The 16733-nt window shown below is 35.4% G+C and overlaps 1 protein-coding gene and 1 pseudogene across 1 annotated transcript; one reads left to right on the forward strand and one right to left on the reverse strand.

The window, feature by feature from the left end:
* Positions 1-752: 752 nt before the first annotated feature.
* Positions 753-11717, reverse strand: LOC114171150 (annotated as a pseudogene).
* A 744-nt stretch (positions 11718-12461) lies between these two features.
* LOC114171151 lies at positions 12462-15367 on the forward strand. The gene is made up of 2 exons (XM_028056361.1): positions 12462-13716; positions 14524-15367. The coding sequence occupies exons 1-2, from the start codon at positions 12653-12655 to the stop codon at positions 15365-15367; spliced, it is 1908 nt and encodes a 635-aa protein (XP_027912162.1). The 5' UTR covers positions 12462-12652.
* The last annotated feature ends 1366 nt before the right edge of the window (positions 15368-16733 follow it).

Raw genomic sequence — 16733 nt, forward strand, 5'->3', positions numbered from 1 at the left:
TGTAATGAATGAAAAAAAAAATGGTTATTACAATCAACTTATATAGGCTTATAAGTTATAATCACTTCTACAGCAGCAAAGTACGATAAGACAGCTCATTAGGTTGCTTTGTAAAATTGGTTACACATCTGAATAAACAAATACAAGACCAATCTGGAATTCAGATCATTGAATGACCTACTAGGAGTAATTCATGGGGAACATGTTCCTAGAATAACCAAAAATAAAATATGGAAAGATAAATATGGGAACAAAAGCATCACAGTAATCCCTTCATGTTAGGATCAGAGTTATCAAATTATTACGGCATAAACGAACTTCTATTGGAATCAATTTATCAATGCTCAATGTACAGCAGAAATCTAATCTGGACATCCAACTCCTTGTAAAGGAAGGAGAATAACCGAACCCAAGCTTTCTGTTTAAACTGATTATCTTTTTATGGAACGAACCATTCTGTTGTTTCATTCACATACTTCCTTCAGTGCTCTGAAATAAAACTTTTCAGTGGGTATTGATGCTCCAAATTGCTGAGATTGTTTCCTTGCATTTTCTCATTCACTGGCTGACTAAAAGCAGCAGAATACACTGCTTTGATGTTGGGAGTTTTCCTTAATCCTGTAGGGACATTACTCCACGATTATTTGCAGATGCTCTTCAAGAAATTGAGAATTTCAAGATAATCGCAATGAAGTTCTGAATATAAGAACCAAGACTAGATCCATTGAGTCACCAATATGTCGAACGTCCTCTCATTGTTCGTGCTTCGGTTCCTCAACATAAGCAAAAGTTCGTCCTTGTGTAAATCTTTGCCTTTTTACCCTTCTCCACAACAAAAACTCCCTTGATACCCTTTCATCTTCGACTTGGAGCATAGGCATTAAGCTTTTGTCTATCGTAGAAGAGTTACATATGTCCACCGAACTGCATTCTGAAATGTGAAGTTCGGACTCAAGCAGCTTCTGATGAAAGAGTGTGAGGCTTCTGCATTACATTGTGAGTGAAGGAATACATATGGTTTCGTTGTTGCAGGATCATAACATGAATCCCAAATTCAGAATGAATCTTTTCTTTAAGGAAGCCATCTTATGCTTCTCCCCATGCACTAGTATAACATGCTTGGGGGCGAGAAAATTTACAAGATCCATTATCCCTTTAGATCAGTGTGAGGACTAAAAGCTAATTGATGAACCTGCCAATTAAGCGAGTCAAGTTATACCAGAAACCAAATCATTGACGCAATTACTTCAGTGCTGATTTGTACAATATAGCAGAAGACTACAAGGATTTCTTGTTTTGGATATTCAAGCAATTCAAGACTAGAAAGACATTAATTTAAATATAAGCAGTATTATAATGTCGTCTTGGTCTTATTTCTATAGCACACAAGTCTTCAAACAAAATCTCAGATAATTGGAGGAACATCGATAGGTGACAGCGACACACAGATTAGTTAAATCGGGTTTATACCCAGTGTACCAATATCAACTCAAGAGGACAGAATCTGCTATTATAGAACAAAGAAGTGAAAGAAGAAATATGGTTTCAGTTGTATATTAATATGAAAAGGCATGTCAGAAGCATACTCATCACCTCAAACACCAGCTCAGGAAGTAGACTAATGATGTAATACTCTGTGAAAGTCAAGATGTTATTTTCCTAATTTAAGTTTGCTAATCATGTTATTTTCACCACTGTGCCGATTTATCACTTGTACATGCAGCTAACTCTGTTCCTACTCATGCCATGTGAAGTTCTATGAACTGACGTTCGTAAAATAATGAATAGTTAGATATATCTCCCTGTAATTGGGTAGGGATAATATTTACCTGGCATCGCACATCGATTCTTGTATTAGCGTCCAGATCAACTTTGGCCCGCTTATCTGACATTAATTTATGACCTATCGTTCCAGCCATACAATACCTACAAGAGAACAAGTAACGGATTAGCAGAATACAACTGGTTTGCGAATATATGAAAATGGAATAGATCAATACATATTTTTCTTAGTTACTTCTAAAAGAAGTACCAACTTCCACATGTTTAAGACAGATTTTTCGGTTGACATGATTAAAAGTGAACTTTAAGTCTAACTCAACCTTATAAAATTGACTTGAAATGTGAGGTTTGCACTTACTTATATACTATAATTGCCTTATCTCTAGTAGTTGTGAGAGTTCCACGCATTCCCTTACATCGAGACATACATCTCAAATGTGAGACTAGACATTAATGGATGATCCAATAGCAAGTTGAACAATAGACCTAACAAACAACAAATTTGCTAGGATATACTCTAATTCATGACTCTGATACCATATTAGAAATGAATTTTAAGTATAATTCACCTCACAAAACCAGTTTGTAAAGTGAAGTTTGCACCTACTTATATACAATGAATTGACTTATCTTAATCAACGTAGGACTTCCAACACAATCCTCTCACACCAAGGCATATGCATGTTGACCATGTGACTATACATTAATGGGTAGTCTGATAGCAACCCGATAAGAGATGGAATAATAGATCTAACAGGCAACAAACTTTGCTAGTATAGGCTCTAATTTATAACTTAATACCATGTTAAAAATTGAACTTTAAGCCTAACTCAACCTTACAAAATTTGATATTTCTCTTGGATTTCTCTTATTCCATTATATAGAAATATTTCCTAAATCGGTGACAAATATTAGTACCAATTTATCTATTCCCTTCCCTAATATGACACCTTGTTTCCCCTCAATTCTCACCAATATGACACCTTGTTTCCCCTCAAATTCTCACCAATCTTTATCTTGTGCTTCTTCGACTTATCCACAACTTTCTGTCACTGTTTTTATTATTTTTCCTTCCTCCTTTCACTTGTTTGATTATTTTACCAAATCCTTTTTTTGCACAAAATCTGTAGTTTTATTTTCTTTTAATTTTCTTCACTTAAACGAGCTTCGGTATAGAAATTGAAATCATATTTTGATTATCAAAAGGAGTTAGATTCTTTATTTGTCAAGCATGACAACCAAGAGTTAGAATTTTGAATAGCCTCTCCTCTCTCAAATATTAGGGTAGAATTGAATAATTTTATTACTAAGAGTACGTAAAATATATATACATGATTAGAAAACTGATTTTGGAAATATAATAATAACACTTAATGTAATCAAATCCCTATTATTCAGGTGTATAATCAGATCCCTATCATTCAGGGATATTTACATTATAGACTTTATTATAATCTGTTAAATATGAATAATAAAATATAATTGCTAATAGTCTCTGATACATTAATTTGAGGAGTTCTCCCTAAATTCTGAAACCTCAACCTAGGCTTGCCCCTTCAAGCATTACACTACACATTACGATATATGTTGGTCCATAAGCCATCCAATGATAAATGATCTTATACTTCAAATTTTTTAATTTTTGGGTGAAATGACGGATTTATGCATGGCTGGGCTTAGTTAGTGAGTAAATGGATTTAATTGCAACCTGTAAATAATAATATAATGGAAAATCGTGAACGAAATTTTTTTAACTTTTATCTAAAACAATCATGTGAAATCATTCTTATGCTTTTAAAAAACAATCTGACTCGTACACATCCAAAACAATCATTTGCATTTCAATTTCTAAATTTTCTTTCCATCCAAAATTGTGAAGCAGTCACTTCCTAAATTGATTGCTATCACCAATGTATTTGTATGTACCAGAAGTTTTAGTCAAGCGTGATATTTATCATTAAAGGGCAGTATTAAATAGCTTCGTGTCCATATGCTTTTCAATGTGACAAGCTAATTTTAGTAAACATTTATCTGCATTTTGCTCATCATGCTATCAAATGGCTAATATAAAGAGAAATAAGTAAAGAAAATAAGAATAGGATTGTACCCCGGCAAAGTGACAAGGTTATTTCTGACACTGCCCACTGCTTAAAACTTCAAGTGAAAATCCACCGCTTATCATCCCAGGAGTAGCGAAAAGAACACAAGGACCAGGAGCATTTATCATAGACTCTCAAACTTTTGAACTGTAACATCCAAACCAGATGAATGAGACGTAGAACTTATCAGATAATACACATAATTTCAACAAAAGCTCTAATCTTAATTTCTTGAGTTTTCACACAAAAGTTTCAATATGGATGCATTCGAATAAGTTTGTTTAAAAGTAAAATTAATATATGTCATATTAGCAAAATTTATATATTTCCCCACGATACTCCGTTAGGACTTCTACTTTTACTACTCCAGACTTTTACCAACTGACCTTGAAATTTCAATAAAAATTTCATAAGAGATTAAAGATCGCCTAGCATAACAATGACACAATATTCTTCATCTTGCCAATCAAAGTTTGAGGACACACCATAGTTATTTCATATAAAAGAAATCTGTCAACAAGAATAGAACAATTTCCTTTTGTTTGATTTATTTTTCTTTTCAATAAATTCAAATTTGTCATCACCAGATATGAAAAGAAATATTTAAAATTTCATATCATCAAAAAGATCTAGCTTTGGTATGTGTTATATAGATGTCAAACCTAAGAATCCGATGGCAGACATTCCTTCTCATAAAACCTGTAAAGCAACTATTAAAGTATAATGCAAATTCTAGAAGAATCTAAAAAAATATATAAGATAGAGTTATTGAAATGTAAAGAATCTTCTAGAGTATTGGAGAAAAGCCTAGGATAGAAAGAAAAATCAAGAACATTCAACTATGTAGAAAAATCTAGAAGTATTTGCATTAGTTCTAGCTAGGAGTTTCTAGAATAATCTATGGGTCTATAAATACCCATGTATCCTACCATTTGTAACATCAAGAACAACTAACACAACATCCAATACAACTACTCTCAACTACAAATATACTTCTCCAACTACTACTTTCACACTCTACTATCTACACATTTTCTCTATCCCTTCAACTATCCCTTTCACAACCTTGAATTACTATCAGTGGTACCAGAGCTACGTTCGGTCATCTACTGGGCGTAGATAAACTTTTCAACTACTTCAAAAAATTAGAACTTCATTCTATACTACTTCCAAAATATTTTCTCAACCTATGGCCACTACCAATCAAACATCATCAATTCCAGTACCTATTTTCACAGGAGAAAATTATGATTTTTGGAGTGTCAAAATGAAGACATTCTTTCGCTCCCAAGATTTATGGGACATTATAGAAGAGGGATTCACTATTCCAGAAGACACTTCCGCTCTTACTGCAGCTCAGAAGAAGGAGTTGAAGGAAAACAAACAGAAGGATTCAAGGGCTTTATTTGCTCTTCAACAAGCAGTTGATGACACTATCTTTCCGAGAATAATAGGTGCCACAAACGCAAAGCAAGCTTGGAACACAATACAAGAAGAGTTTCAAGGAAGTGATGAGGTACGCAATGTTAAACTTCATTCTCTAAGACGAGAGTTTGAATTAATAAGAATGAAAGAATCTGAGACCATTAAAGACTACTATTCTAGAATAAAGGAAATAGTTAGTCAGATGAGAGCCTATGGGGAAACTATTCTTGACAAAAAATCGTTGAGAAAATTTTAATTTCTATTCCCCAAAAATATGATGCAATCGCAACCGCGATTGAACAAACAAAAGATTTGGCTACATTGTCAGTAACACAACTAATGGGCTCTCTTGAAGCTTATGAACAAAGATTGAAAAGGCATGAAGAAGACTCAGTCGAAAATGCCTTTCAATCAAAACTAAAATTACGGTCTCAGAATAAAGAATATGAAGGAAATAAAAGTAGAGGAGAAATTTCTAGAAATAAAGAAAATTCTAGAAGCTTCCCTATGACTCGTCAAGGAAAATATCCCCCATGTGGCATATGTAAAAAGACAAGTCACATGGAAAAAGATTGTTGGCATCATGGAAAACCTCAATGTCAATACTGCAAGAAATTTGGCCACGTAGAGAAGTATTGTCGTAATAAAAATAAGCATCAAGCAAACTTTGCTGAAGAAAATAATCAGGAGCAACGCTTATTTTATGCCAATCAAGAATCTCCTAACGGAGGAGAAAGTTGGTACTTGGATAGTGGATGCAGCAATCACATGGCCAAAGATCAAAGCATCTTCAAAGACATTGATAAATCTGTCAATGTCAAAGTTCGACTAGGAAACGGTACCACAGTGGAGTCTCAAGGCAAAGGAACTGTCATGGTGGAGACAAAGAAAGGTATAAAATTCATCAAGGATGTTTTATTGGTTCCCAATCTTAAAGAGAATCTTTTAAGTATTCGTCAAATGATGGAGAATGGATATTCTCTCCACTTTGAGAAAGATACATGCAAAATTTATGATAGTAGAAAGACAAAAATTGGCCAAGTAAAAATGGAGAAGAGAAATAGAAGCTTTCCCATAAGCTTCAAACCTGGAACTAATATTGCCATGAAGGCAGAAGTTGATGACTCGTGGCTTTGGCATAGGAGATTTGGTCACTTCAACACATATGCCTTAAAGCTTCTATATAAGAAAAATATGATGAGAGATCTTCCATGCTTAAAAGAGAATAATGAATCATGCGAAGGATGTCTCCTTGGTAAACAACATCGATTACCATTCTCAACCGACAAAGCATGGAGAGCAAAAGACTTACTAGAGTTGATCCATACTGATGTTTGTGGACCAATGAGGACGCCTTCACATCACAACAACAAGTACTTCATCCTCTTCATTGATGACTTCTCTAGAATGACATGGGTTTATTTCTTAAAGGCAAAGTCAGAAGTCTTTGGAATATTCAAGAAATTCAAGGCCCTTGTCGAGAAGCAAAGTGGAAAACAAATAAAAGTACTTAGAAGTGATCGTGGAAAGGAGTATACATCTCGCGAGTTTGACAAATTCTGCGAAGATGAAGGCATAGAGAGACAACTCACAGTCGCATATACTCCACAACAAAACGGTGTATCAGAAAGAAAAAATCGCACAGTCATGGAGATGGCAAGATCAATGCTAAAAGAGAAAGGTATGCCTAACACTTTTTGGGCTGAAGCAGTCTACACTGCAGTTTACATTTTAAACAGATGTCCAACTAAGGCGGTCAAAGACAAGACTCCTATTGAAGCTTGGAGTGGAAGAAAGCCATCAGCCAAACACCTACGAGTATTTGGATCTATCTGCTACATACATGTTCCTGATCAAAGGAGGCACAAGCTTGAAGACAAGACTATACGAGGAATATTCTTGGGATATAGCACACAATCAAAAGGCTATCGAGTTTACAACCTACAAACAAAAAAGCTCGTCATTAGTCGAGATGTTGAAATTGATGAAAATGCTTCTTGGAATTGGGAAGAAGAAAAAGTTGTTAAAAGCACCACTTTAGTTCCAGTGCAACAATATCAAGAAGAAATTCAAGAAGAGGCAGAAGCTTCAAGTACGCCTTCTCCACCTCCATTAGAAGATTCTTCACTAGAGTCCACTCCAAGACGAGTAAGATCTTTGGTAGACATATACGAAACCTGCAATATGGTCATGATTGAGCCTAACTGTTATGAGGAAGCATCAAAGCAAGAAATATGGGTCAAGGCTATGGAAGAAGAGGTTAAAATGATTGAGAAGAATAACACTTGGGAGCTTGTAAACTGTCCTCAAGGAAAAGACATCATTGGAGTGAAATGGGTATATAAAACAAAGTTCAATCCTGATGGAACTATACAAAAGCACAAGGGCAAATTGGTCGCAAAAAGTACTGCACGACAGAAGATCAAATTGCAGATATCTTCACAAAGGCCTTACCAAGACCAAGATTTGAACTACTACGCGCTATGCTTGGAGTTACCGAATTTGAATCAAGGAGGAGTATTAAAGTATAATGCAAATTCTAGAAGAATCTAAAAAAAATATATAAGATAGAGTTATTGAAATGTAAAGAATCTTCTAGAGTATTGGAGAAAAGCCTAGGATAGAAAGAAAAATCAAGAACATTCAACTATGTAGAAAATCTAGAAGTATTTGCATTAGTTCTAGCTAGGAGTTTCTAGAATAATCTATGGGTCTATAAATACCCATGTATCCTACCATTTTGTAACATCAAGAACAACTAACACAACATCCAATACAACTACTCTCAACTACAAATATACTTCTCCAACTACTACTTTCACACTCTACTATCTACACATTTTCTCTATCCCTTCAACTATCCCTTTCACAACCTTGAATTACTATCAGCAACTATTCACACTTCTAGTCTTTTAGGGCACCAGTTACAGCTGCCAGTCAACTACCACATGTTAGCCATTTCACTCCTTTTGCCCACTATAATCAAACCCCTTACCATTAAAACAAAATCATCCCCAAGCCATCACGTTTTTGCCATGAGGAAGCTAATGCTTTAAATATCAAATTCGTTAATCCTTTGGCAAACTGTTACAATTACTGAATTTAAAGAAATATAATCTCAGACTTAGGAATGGTCCCAACGTCAAGGCTCTGTATCACAGCATTAAAGATATGTAACAAACATTGAAAAAAGGAACAGTTTACAGAAATGTTAGTGAACATATGAATGCATAAAGATGCCAGACAGAATATTTATGATATGACAAAAAAAATATTGAAATTACCATTCTTAAAATCGAAAGCATTATGTTTAGAGTATGTATCTTTAATCTTCTGGCTTGTCCAACTAATAAGCATTTTATAATACACATTAACTTGGACTGTTAATCCTGGAAACAAAGAAATGGAGTATTAATATGAAGCACAGATCCCAACAACTAATGGAAAAATAGAAACATTGTCCGAAAAATAGACTAGTCAATAAGTTACAGAACTGAGCTGTATTTTATTATCTTAATCTGATTCATTTGAAAAGGACAAGGAAAACTATTCTGCAATAAGCCTACATAGAGTGAACAGTGCAGAACAAGAAGCTTTGGTAAAAGAATAATGCATAATCAGCTCTAAACCATTATGCTTATACAATTAGTTGTTCCCATATTTTTAAATAATGTCTTTTAGATAATGTAAATCTTAAGTTACAATAAGATATTATTAGATGCTGTAGTGATTATTGATATTACATGAGATAGAAGTAAGGAAAATATGCTTAAGAGAGTGATTCATCTCTTTTAGCTCATTCATTCATTTATAGGAGTTCCTTACATAAAAAATACTAAAATCTAATGATCAATCCAACAGATATAGGTCAGATAAGTAATACTATGCATAAGTTAACCTATTATAATAAGTTATCCCATCCAGATAAGTTACACAATTATGAAACTCTCCCTCCAACTAGAGCATATAGAATGTACATACGTACCAAACTTGGGAGTATATAAATTGAACTAGAGGAACTATGACTTTGCTTTTGACAATAAATCAACTAATAGTATTACTCGCAATTTTGTCCATCGCAATAGAACCATACACAAAGAGATAGACTGACACTTAGAGATATATCGACACTTCAGCAACTGTAAGTATTGCTTCCTACATCCCACCAAGACTTCAGCTAACAGATATATTTATAAAGGGACTTCCCACACAACAGTTTCATGATCTTACATACAAGTTGAGAATGATTGATATCCATGTACCAACTTGAGGGAAAGTGTTGAGTTATGAGAAGATATTATTAGAAATGGTAAATATCAATATCAAGATATTGTAGGGATACAAAGAGTTGTTATTTCATTAATGCAATTATCTTTAGGGTGATTAAGTAACCTCTTCTACTCGTTTCAAACTAAGAAATGAGAATTAGAGTTTATGTTTTCTTCCCTTACATCTCTTTAAAGTGTAAATTTACTATTATGTGATAATAACTGCCTTCTTTGAAAATTAAGTGGAAGTCATCATTATAATTACAGAAATTGACCACAATAGCTTTTCAAACATTTGGAAGGGGAAGAATGACAACTTCTCTATATTTGCAATTATGTTTATTATACATTGATAGTTATCATTAAAATGACAATAATATATTTTATAATATCCAAAAGTAGGGGAAGAATGCTGAATAACATAATAATCCTAAACTAACAAAAGTTTCTTAATCTGTCATAGTCATTCTCTCCCTCTAAGATATTGTGTTGATATTCTAACAATATACACCAATAAAAAATATTTCTCCATTTGCAATTACAAATTCTGGATTTTTATTAAATCAGAATGTAAAAATTTCCTTAAGAAACCATTCAGGGAGATTTCATCCAAGGAATCTCCAACCTTCTCCATGGATCCTCACTAATTCCACTAGGTCTACTGCTAAAGATCCACCGCTGTCATCTCCATTTTCTGATTCATCTGAACTTCCCCACCCAATGAGGCTCTCATCATCAAACATTTTCCAGAACCTCATTGATTCTTATTTCAGCTTGCTTCCTTCATGCTTGTTTTTTTATAGGATATGATCAAAATATACAAAAACAGAGATCTAGAAATGATATACAAAAATAAGGATACGTAATTTACTACTCCTATAGAAATTTGTGACCACCCTCTCAATCTTTAGTCAGAATCTAAAACTGATGTATACCCTGTCATACTCTTTCATCTGTCCATCATTAACTGACTAACAAATCGAGGAAGTTCACATTCTGTTGGTGTTTTGTACAAGAAGCTCTGAAACCTTTCTACTTTTAGTTTGGTAGTCAAGTTAGCTGAGAGTAGGGAACCCGTGATTAACATGTTTGTAGTGGTGGTTTATCTCTTTTTCTGTAATAAAATAGCTATTTTTTAAATTAAAAACCATACACACAGATAATCCTTTCATGGTTCAATTTTAAAAACTAGATAAGCCTCTACAGAAAAATTTCAACACAGGATTTGAGATAATGTCACAAGACAAAAAAATGCAATAATACATGGCCTTAGTGATTATATCGTTAAAACAAATAAGACTGGCTGTTTTAGTGGGATAACGGGGAGCAACTCTGGTTAGGGTTACTACAACCTCAGTACTGGCCAATTAAGCCTCAATGGAAGATTTCCCAAAAAATAAAGTGTGTGCTGTGCAGAAGACAGTTCCTTATTTAATTTATTGAATGTACATAATATGTTTATAAAAGTAATTGTGAAACTTAGGAAATAAGATAAAATCTTGTTTTCTATAAATGGGAAGGGTTACAGTGAAATGATTATGTATAGTTTACATACACAAAAACAATAGATCAAAGAAAGATAATTGACACAAAAGTATACGCTGAAACGAACCTGCTGAGAAATAGATAGGAACCTTCAAATTCATGCGTTCCCAGTAGTCCTCCAACAAAATGCATAGTTCCTAGATATTGTAACAGCTTCGTAAATATAAGACAACCATTACATATATATCATACTTTTGAAAATTGAACTGGTCACTAAAAGACATCAATTTGAGTGGCTCATGGTTTATTAATATAACCTTAGTGAAATTGTTCTTTTTTAAGGTCTTTTAAATTATTAATTAAGATATATTTAATTTTCGAAAGATCTCTCAAAAATACAGGCAAAATAATTGATAGTTTCTCCAAAATATGTTGAACCAAACACATACTTAGAATTTATAAGTGAAATAGTTGCTTGGACTTCATCCATTAGCTATAACAAATAGAAAGATAAATTACAATCTGTGAGATGAATTAATAAGAATACCTGAGCTCTTCCAACAGCAAATGTTGGAATAAGCACCTTGCCTCCACTTGATACACATTTATGAACCTAAATAATTTAATTTGAAAATTAATACCCAACGTCAGAGTAGGTGTGGGTCGAGTTCATTTTGAAAAACAAAAAGCAAAAAATAAAAAGAGAAAATAATGTAACTTGATATCCATCTCTAACACAGCATGTAACTGTCCTGCTTCCTTCCAAATAAACACAACAACCCCTTTTTAAAATTAAAACTAATGCTATTAATACATTTCACATAGACACAATGGTGATAAACTTTATTGCATAAAATATTTTATACTTGTTAGATGATATAATATTGTGTTTAGTAGTTGGGCTCAGCCCATTATGTATTTTTGGGTTTGGTCCATTATCAATATAAATAAACTATCCTTTGTGTAGGGTTTACACAAGGGAGATTAATCCCAAAACCCTATTTCATCTTATTTTACATGGTATCTAGAGCTTAGGTTAGTTTACTACAGTCACTGTCCAGCCGCTCATTGCCGCCATCACCGTCGCTACCGCAGCCGTCGTCGCCGGAGCTGCAGTTTCGATCGACGACCAGGCGACTCCAACGCCGCAGAGATCGCCGGAGTTCCCACGCGTCTCCACCCATCGCCGCAAGCTCCGGACGCCGCCCCCTCTCCGCCGCACGTGATGGTGCGTCGCCGGTCGTTTTCTGCACCGATCAACTTCGCCTGAATCGCCTTCTTGAGCTCTTTCTGGATTTGTGGTTGTTGTTTCAATCAGAGCACCTTCAATTTTTAGGGTTTCTCCCTCTATGGCTTCTTCCGCTACCAATTCGGGTGTGTCGTCTTCAAGCACTCCGCTATCTGAACCCTCTGTTTATACCAACTACGTCAATGTGCATTTATCCATTGACAAGTTGGATGGCACAAATTTCGCGACATGGGCATCCGATATCAAACTTTGGCTCAAGAGTCAAGGATATGAAGATCATCTCACCCAGAGTGTAACTACAGTTGCTGCAGATTAAGTCCACCATTAAATCATCGCTGAAACAAATGTTTCGTTCATATGAAACATGTTCAGACGTTTGGGCACAGGCCAAGTTGTTATACACCACTGACACTCAGCCCATGGCTGAATATTTGGGCAAAATTCATGCCCTTCTCCATGAGTTTAATGAGTTATTGCCTCCGGCCTCCACTCCAGCTGAAGAACTTGAGCAACGGTCAAAGTTCTTTATGTTATTGGCATTACATGGTCTTTCTGATGAATATTCCCATGTTCGCGACCAGATTTTGGGGTCTCCTGTTGTGCCCAACTTCACTGCTACTAGTTCTGCCCTTTTACGTGTGCCAAAAAAACAAATCATTGATATATCTACTTGTGCTGATGATTCCTCAGTCTTGGTCTCTCAGCGGGATGATCGCAATCGTTCTCGCAAGCCGGGAAAGGGACGACCCAAGTGTGACCATTGTGGCAAATTAGGCCACAAGATTGACAAATGTTATGCTCTACATGGACGTCCTCCTCGGTCTGCTGTAGTGGTTCACTCTGATCCTCCTCCCCGATCAGCGACTGTGGATCCTGCTTCATCTGATACCGCAGGGCACCCTGCCATTTTCAACGACTTTCTCAAATGGTATGAGGAACGTCAGAGTTCTAGTTTCACTACATCTGGCTCTGTTGCACGCACAGGTACATCATTTGTTGGCCTAACTCACTCTGATTCTCTTGGTCCTTGGGTTCTTGACTCAGGCGCCACAGACCATATTACTGATAACAAATCTTTGTTTTCTTCTTTGTCTTGTCCGGATCATTTACCCTCAGTTACAATGGCTGATGGGTCTAGAGTCTCATCTCATGGTGTTGGTACTGTTAATATTTTTCCATCCATATCCATTGATCATGTTCTTTATGTTCTTGGGTCTCCATTCAATTTATTATCTGTCAGTCGGCTAACTCGTTCTCTTGATTGTATTATTTCCTTTACTAAAGATTCTGTTTGTTTACAGGACCGGAGTTCGAGACACATGATTGGCACCGGATGTGAGTCTAATGGTCTGTATCATCTTCATGCACAATTTGGTCATCCCAGCCTTGCCAAACTGCAACAACTTGTCCCCAACTTTTTCAAGTTATCTAGTTTCTCGTGTGAGTCTTGTCAATTAGGAAAGCATAGTCGTAGTTCGTTTCCTTGTAGTGTCTCACAACGGGCTTTGTCCCCTTTTGCATTAGTTCATTCGGACATTTGGGAACCTAGTCGTGTTAAGTCTACTTTAGGTTTTCAGTATTTTGTTACTTTTATTGATGATTATTCAAGATGTACTTGGTTATATTTAATGAAAAATCATTCTGAGTTGTTCTCTATTTTTCAATCATTCTTTCATGAAATTAAAACACAGTTTGGGGTTTCTATTCGAAATTTACGGAGTGATAATGGTCGTGAATATCTCTCTCAATCCTTCAAACATTTTATGGCTTCTCAGGGCATTCTTCATCAAACATCATGCGCTTATACACCCCAACAAAATGGAGTGGTTGAGCTCAAGAATAGGCACCTTATTGAAACAACTCACACTCTTTTAATTCATGGTGCAGTTCCTTCACATTTTTGGGATGATGCGGTTCTTACTGCTTGTTATCTTATTAATCACATGCCTTCTTTAGTCTTGCATAACCAAGTTCCTCATTCTATTTTATTTCCTCACGACCCTCTTCACCCTTTACCTCTTAAAGTCTTTGGGTCCACATGTTTTGTTCATGATTTTAGTCCTGGCTTGGATAAGTTGTCTCCGAGAGCCCACAAATGTGTCTTTTTAGGATTCCCCCGCTCACAAAAAGGGTATAAGTGTTTCTCTCCTTCCCTCAACCGTCATTTAATCTCCGCTGATGTCACCTTTGACGAGTCTTCTTTTTACTTCACACACCCCTCTTCTCGTTGTGAGCCACCATCTACTACTATAGATATCCCTATTGTGTGTGATCCTCCTAGTGTGCCCACTTCCAGTGCCACCTCGGATTCTCCTCAGTCACCTCCGAGTGTACCTATTGTGGATAGACCACCTCTTCAGGTTTATAGCAGAAGACACTGTTGCCAACCACCAACACATGACTCATATCAAGTGCCGAGTTATTTGTCTCCTCTGGTTCCAACAATCGAGTCTGATCTTCCCATTGCCCTTTGTAAAGGTATGCGTTCTACCCGTAATCATTCCCCTCATTATGCTGCTTTGAGTTATCATAGAATCTCTCCATCTTTCTATACATGCCTTTCGTCTATTTCCTCTTTGTCAATTCCAAAATCTTTAGGTGATGCACTAGCCCACCCTGGTTGGCGTCAGGCCATGCTTGATGAATTGAGTGCTCTCAGGCATAGTGGAACATGGGATCTTGTCCAATTACCATCCGGGAAATCTGTTGTTGGTTGCAGGTGGGTCTATGCTATCAAAGTTGGCCCTGATGGTGCTGTTGACCGTCTCAAAGCTCGTCTTGTTGCCAAAGGTTACACACAGATCTTTGGTTTGGATTATGGTGATACTTTTTCTCCAGTGGCCAAGATGGCATCTGTTTGCTTATTCATTGCCATGGCTGCTCTTCGGCAATGGCCTCTTCACCAACTTGATGTCAAAAATGCATTCCTCAATGGCGATTTGAATGAAGAAATTTATATAGAGCAACCTCCGGGTTTTGTTGCTCAGGGGGAGTCTTCTGGATTGGTTTGTCGTCTTCACAAATCTTTATACGGTCTAAAGCAGTCTCCTCGGGCCTAGTTTGGAAAATTGAAAATTTGGATTGGATTTTTTGGATTATCCATATTTAAAAATCTTGATTTATAAAATGGATATCCAATCCATAGGATATATAAAATGTAAATTAGATTGGAATCCATATCCATTAAATGGATTAGATTTTTAATAAAATGGATTATAAATGGAGTGAATTGGAGCAAAAGTGGATTGGATCAAGAAAATTAAATTTTTTCCCACCCCTACTAAAAATTATTAAGAAAAAAAAAACTCTCCCTCTTTATAAAAAAAAAAGAAGAGTCAGAATTACTGAATTTTTATCGAAAGACGTCTTTGTCTATGTTATTATGTAATTTATTTATTCTTTTCTTATATATATTTGAATTTTAATAGCGATTAGGAACCATTCAGATACTTGTAGGTGGTTTGCCTAAAATTGTTCATTATGTCTTGATCAACCGTAGGGAGGTTTTCTTAAAATGTATCATACATTTTTATTAACAATATATACCAATTAAACTCTTAATTATATTTCTATGCTAGGGGTTCCTTAGAGTTTTCTTGCCTCGACCATGTTCAATTTTCACACTAATAGTCAATTATATATACAGGGACAAGTATATATTGAATTAAATGAAATGAATCTGAAAGAAAACAAGCAGTTGCACTAAGTTGTGCTTATGGGATTCTTTAATTTCTTTATGCAAAACCAAAACTTGATCATTAACTCATTTCTTTGTTTTTGACCCTAATTAATTCTTGTAAATTTTATCATGAAGGTGGTTAATGCTATGGTATAAAAAGAAGAGGATCATATTCATAAAATTTGAGTGAGGGTGGTGAGAGTGTAGCAGCACATGTTGTTGAAAATTTGGGTGCTGATCCAAATAATATTCGTGCTCAGGTTAGTATTGTACTCTAACTTATTTTTAACTTATTTATATCGGGTATGGAATATGGTTTTATCATAATTTATGTGTAGTCATTATTGTATTCACTGGATGTTACAGGTTATCCGCATGGTGGGTATGGAATATGGTTTTATCATAATTTATGTGTAGTCATTATTGTATTCTCACTGGATGTTACAAGTTATCCGCATGGTGGGTGAGGGTGCTGACAGTGTTGGTGCTACTGTTGGCCCTGGAAGTGGTAATAACAATAAGATGCCAACTTTGGAGGAGTATGACACCAATCTGACCAAGCTAGCCGAAGAGGTAATTGCCAATTCCTAGTTTTCTTCATGCTTTCATTCTGTGTTATGGTATGACTTTTTCTTATTTACCTCTCCTTCTCAAAAACCAAAACCAAAATTATAGGGAAAATTATAGTGATTCATCCTAACACAATTTCTTATTTCTTTAATTTTTATTGGTTTAATTATGCCTTT

Source organism: Vigna unguiculata, unplaced genomic scaffold (assembly GCF_004118075.2).
Source record: "Vigna unguiculata cultivar IT97K-499-35 unplaced genomic scaffold, ASM411807v1 contig_122, whole genome shotgun sequence".
Classification (NCBI taxonomy): Eukaryota; Viridiplantae; Streptophyta; class Magnoliopsida; order Fabales; family Fabaceae; genus Vigna; species Vigna unguiculata.

Excerpts from the sequence above, each read along its gene's own strand:
- LOC114171151 (XM_028056361.1), top strand. The coding sequence starts at position 12,653 with ATGTTTCGTTCATATGAAACATGTTCAGACGTTTGGGCACAGGCCAAG. Across the intron at positions 13,717-14,523 it reads GCCAAACTGCAACAACTTGT|CCCCTCTTCTCGTTGTGAGC; the intron begins CCCCAACTTTTT and ends TTACTTCACACA.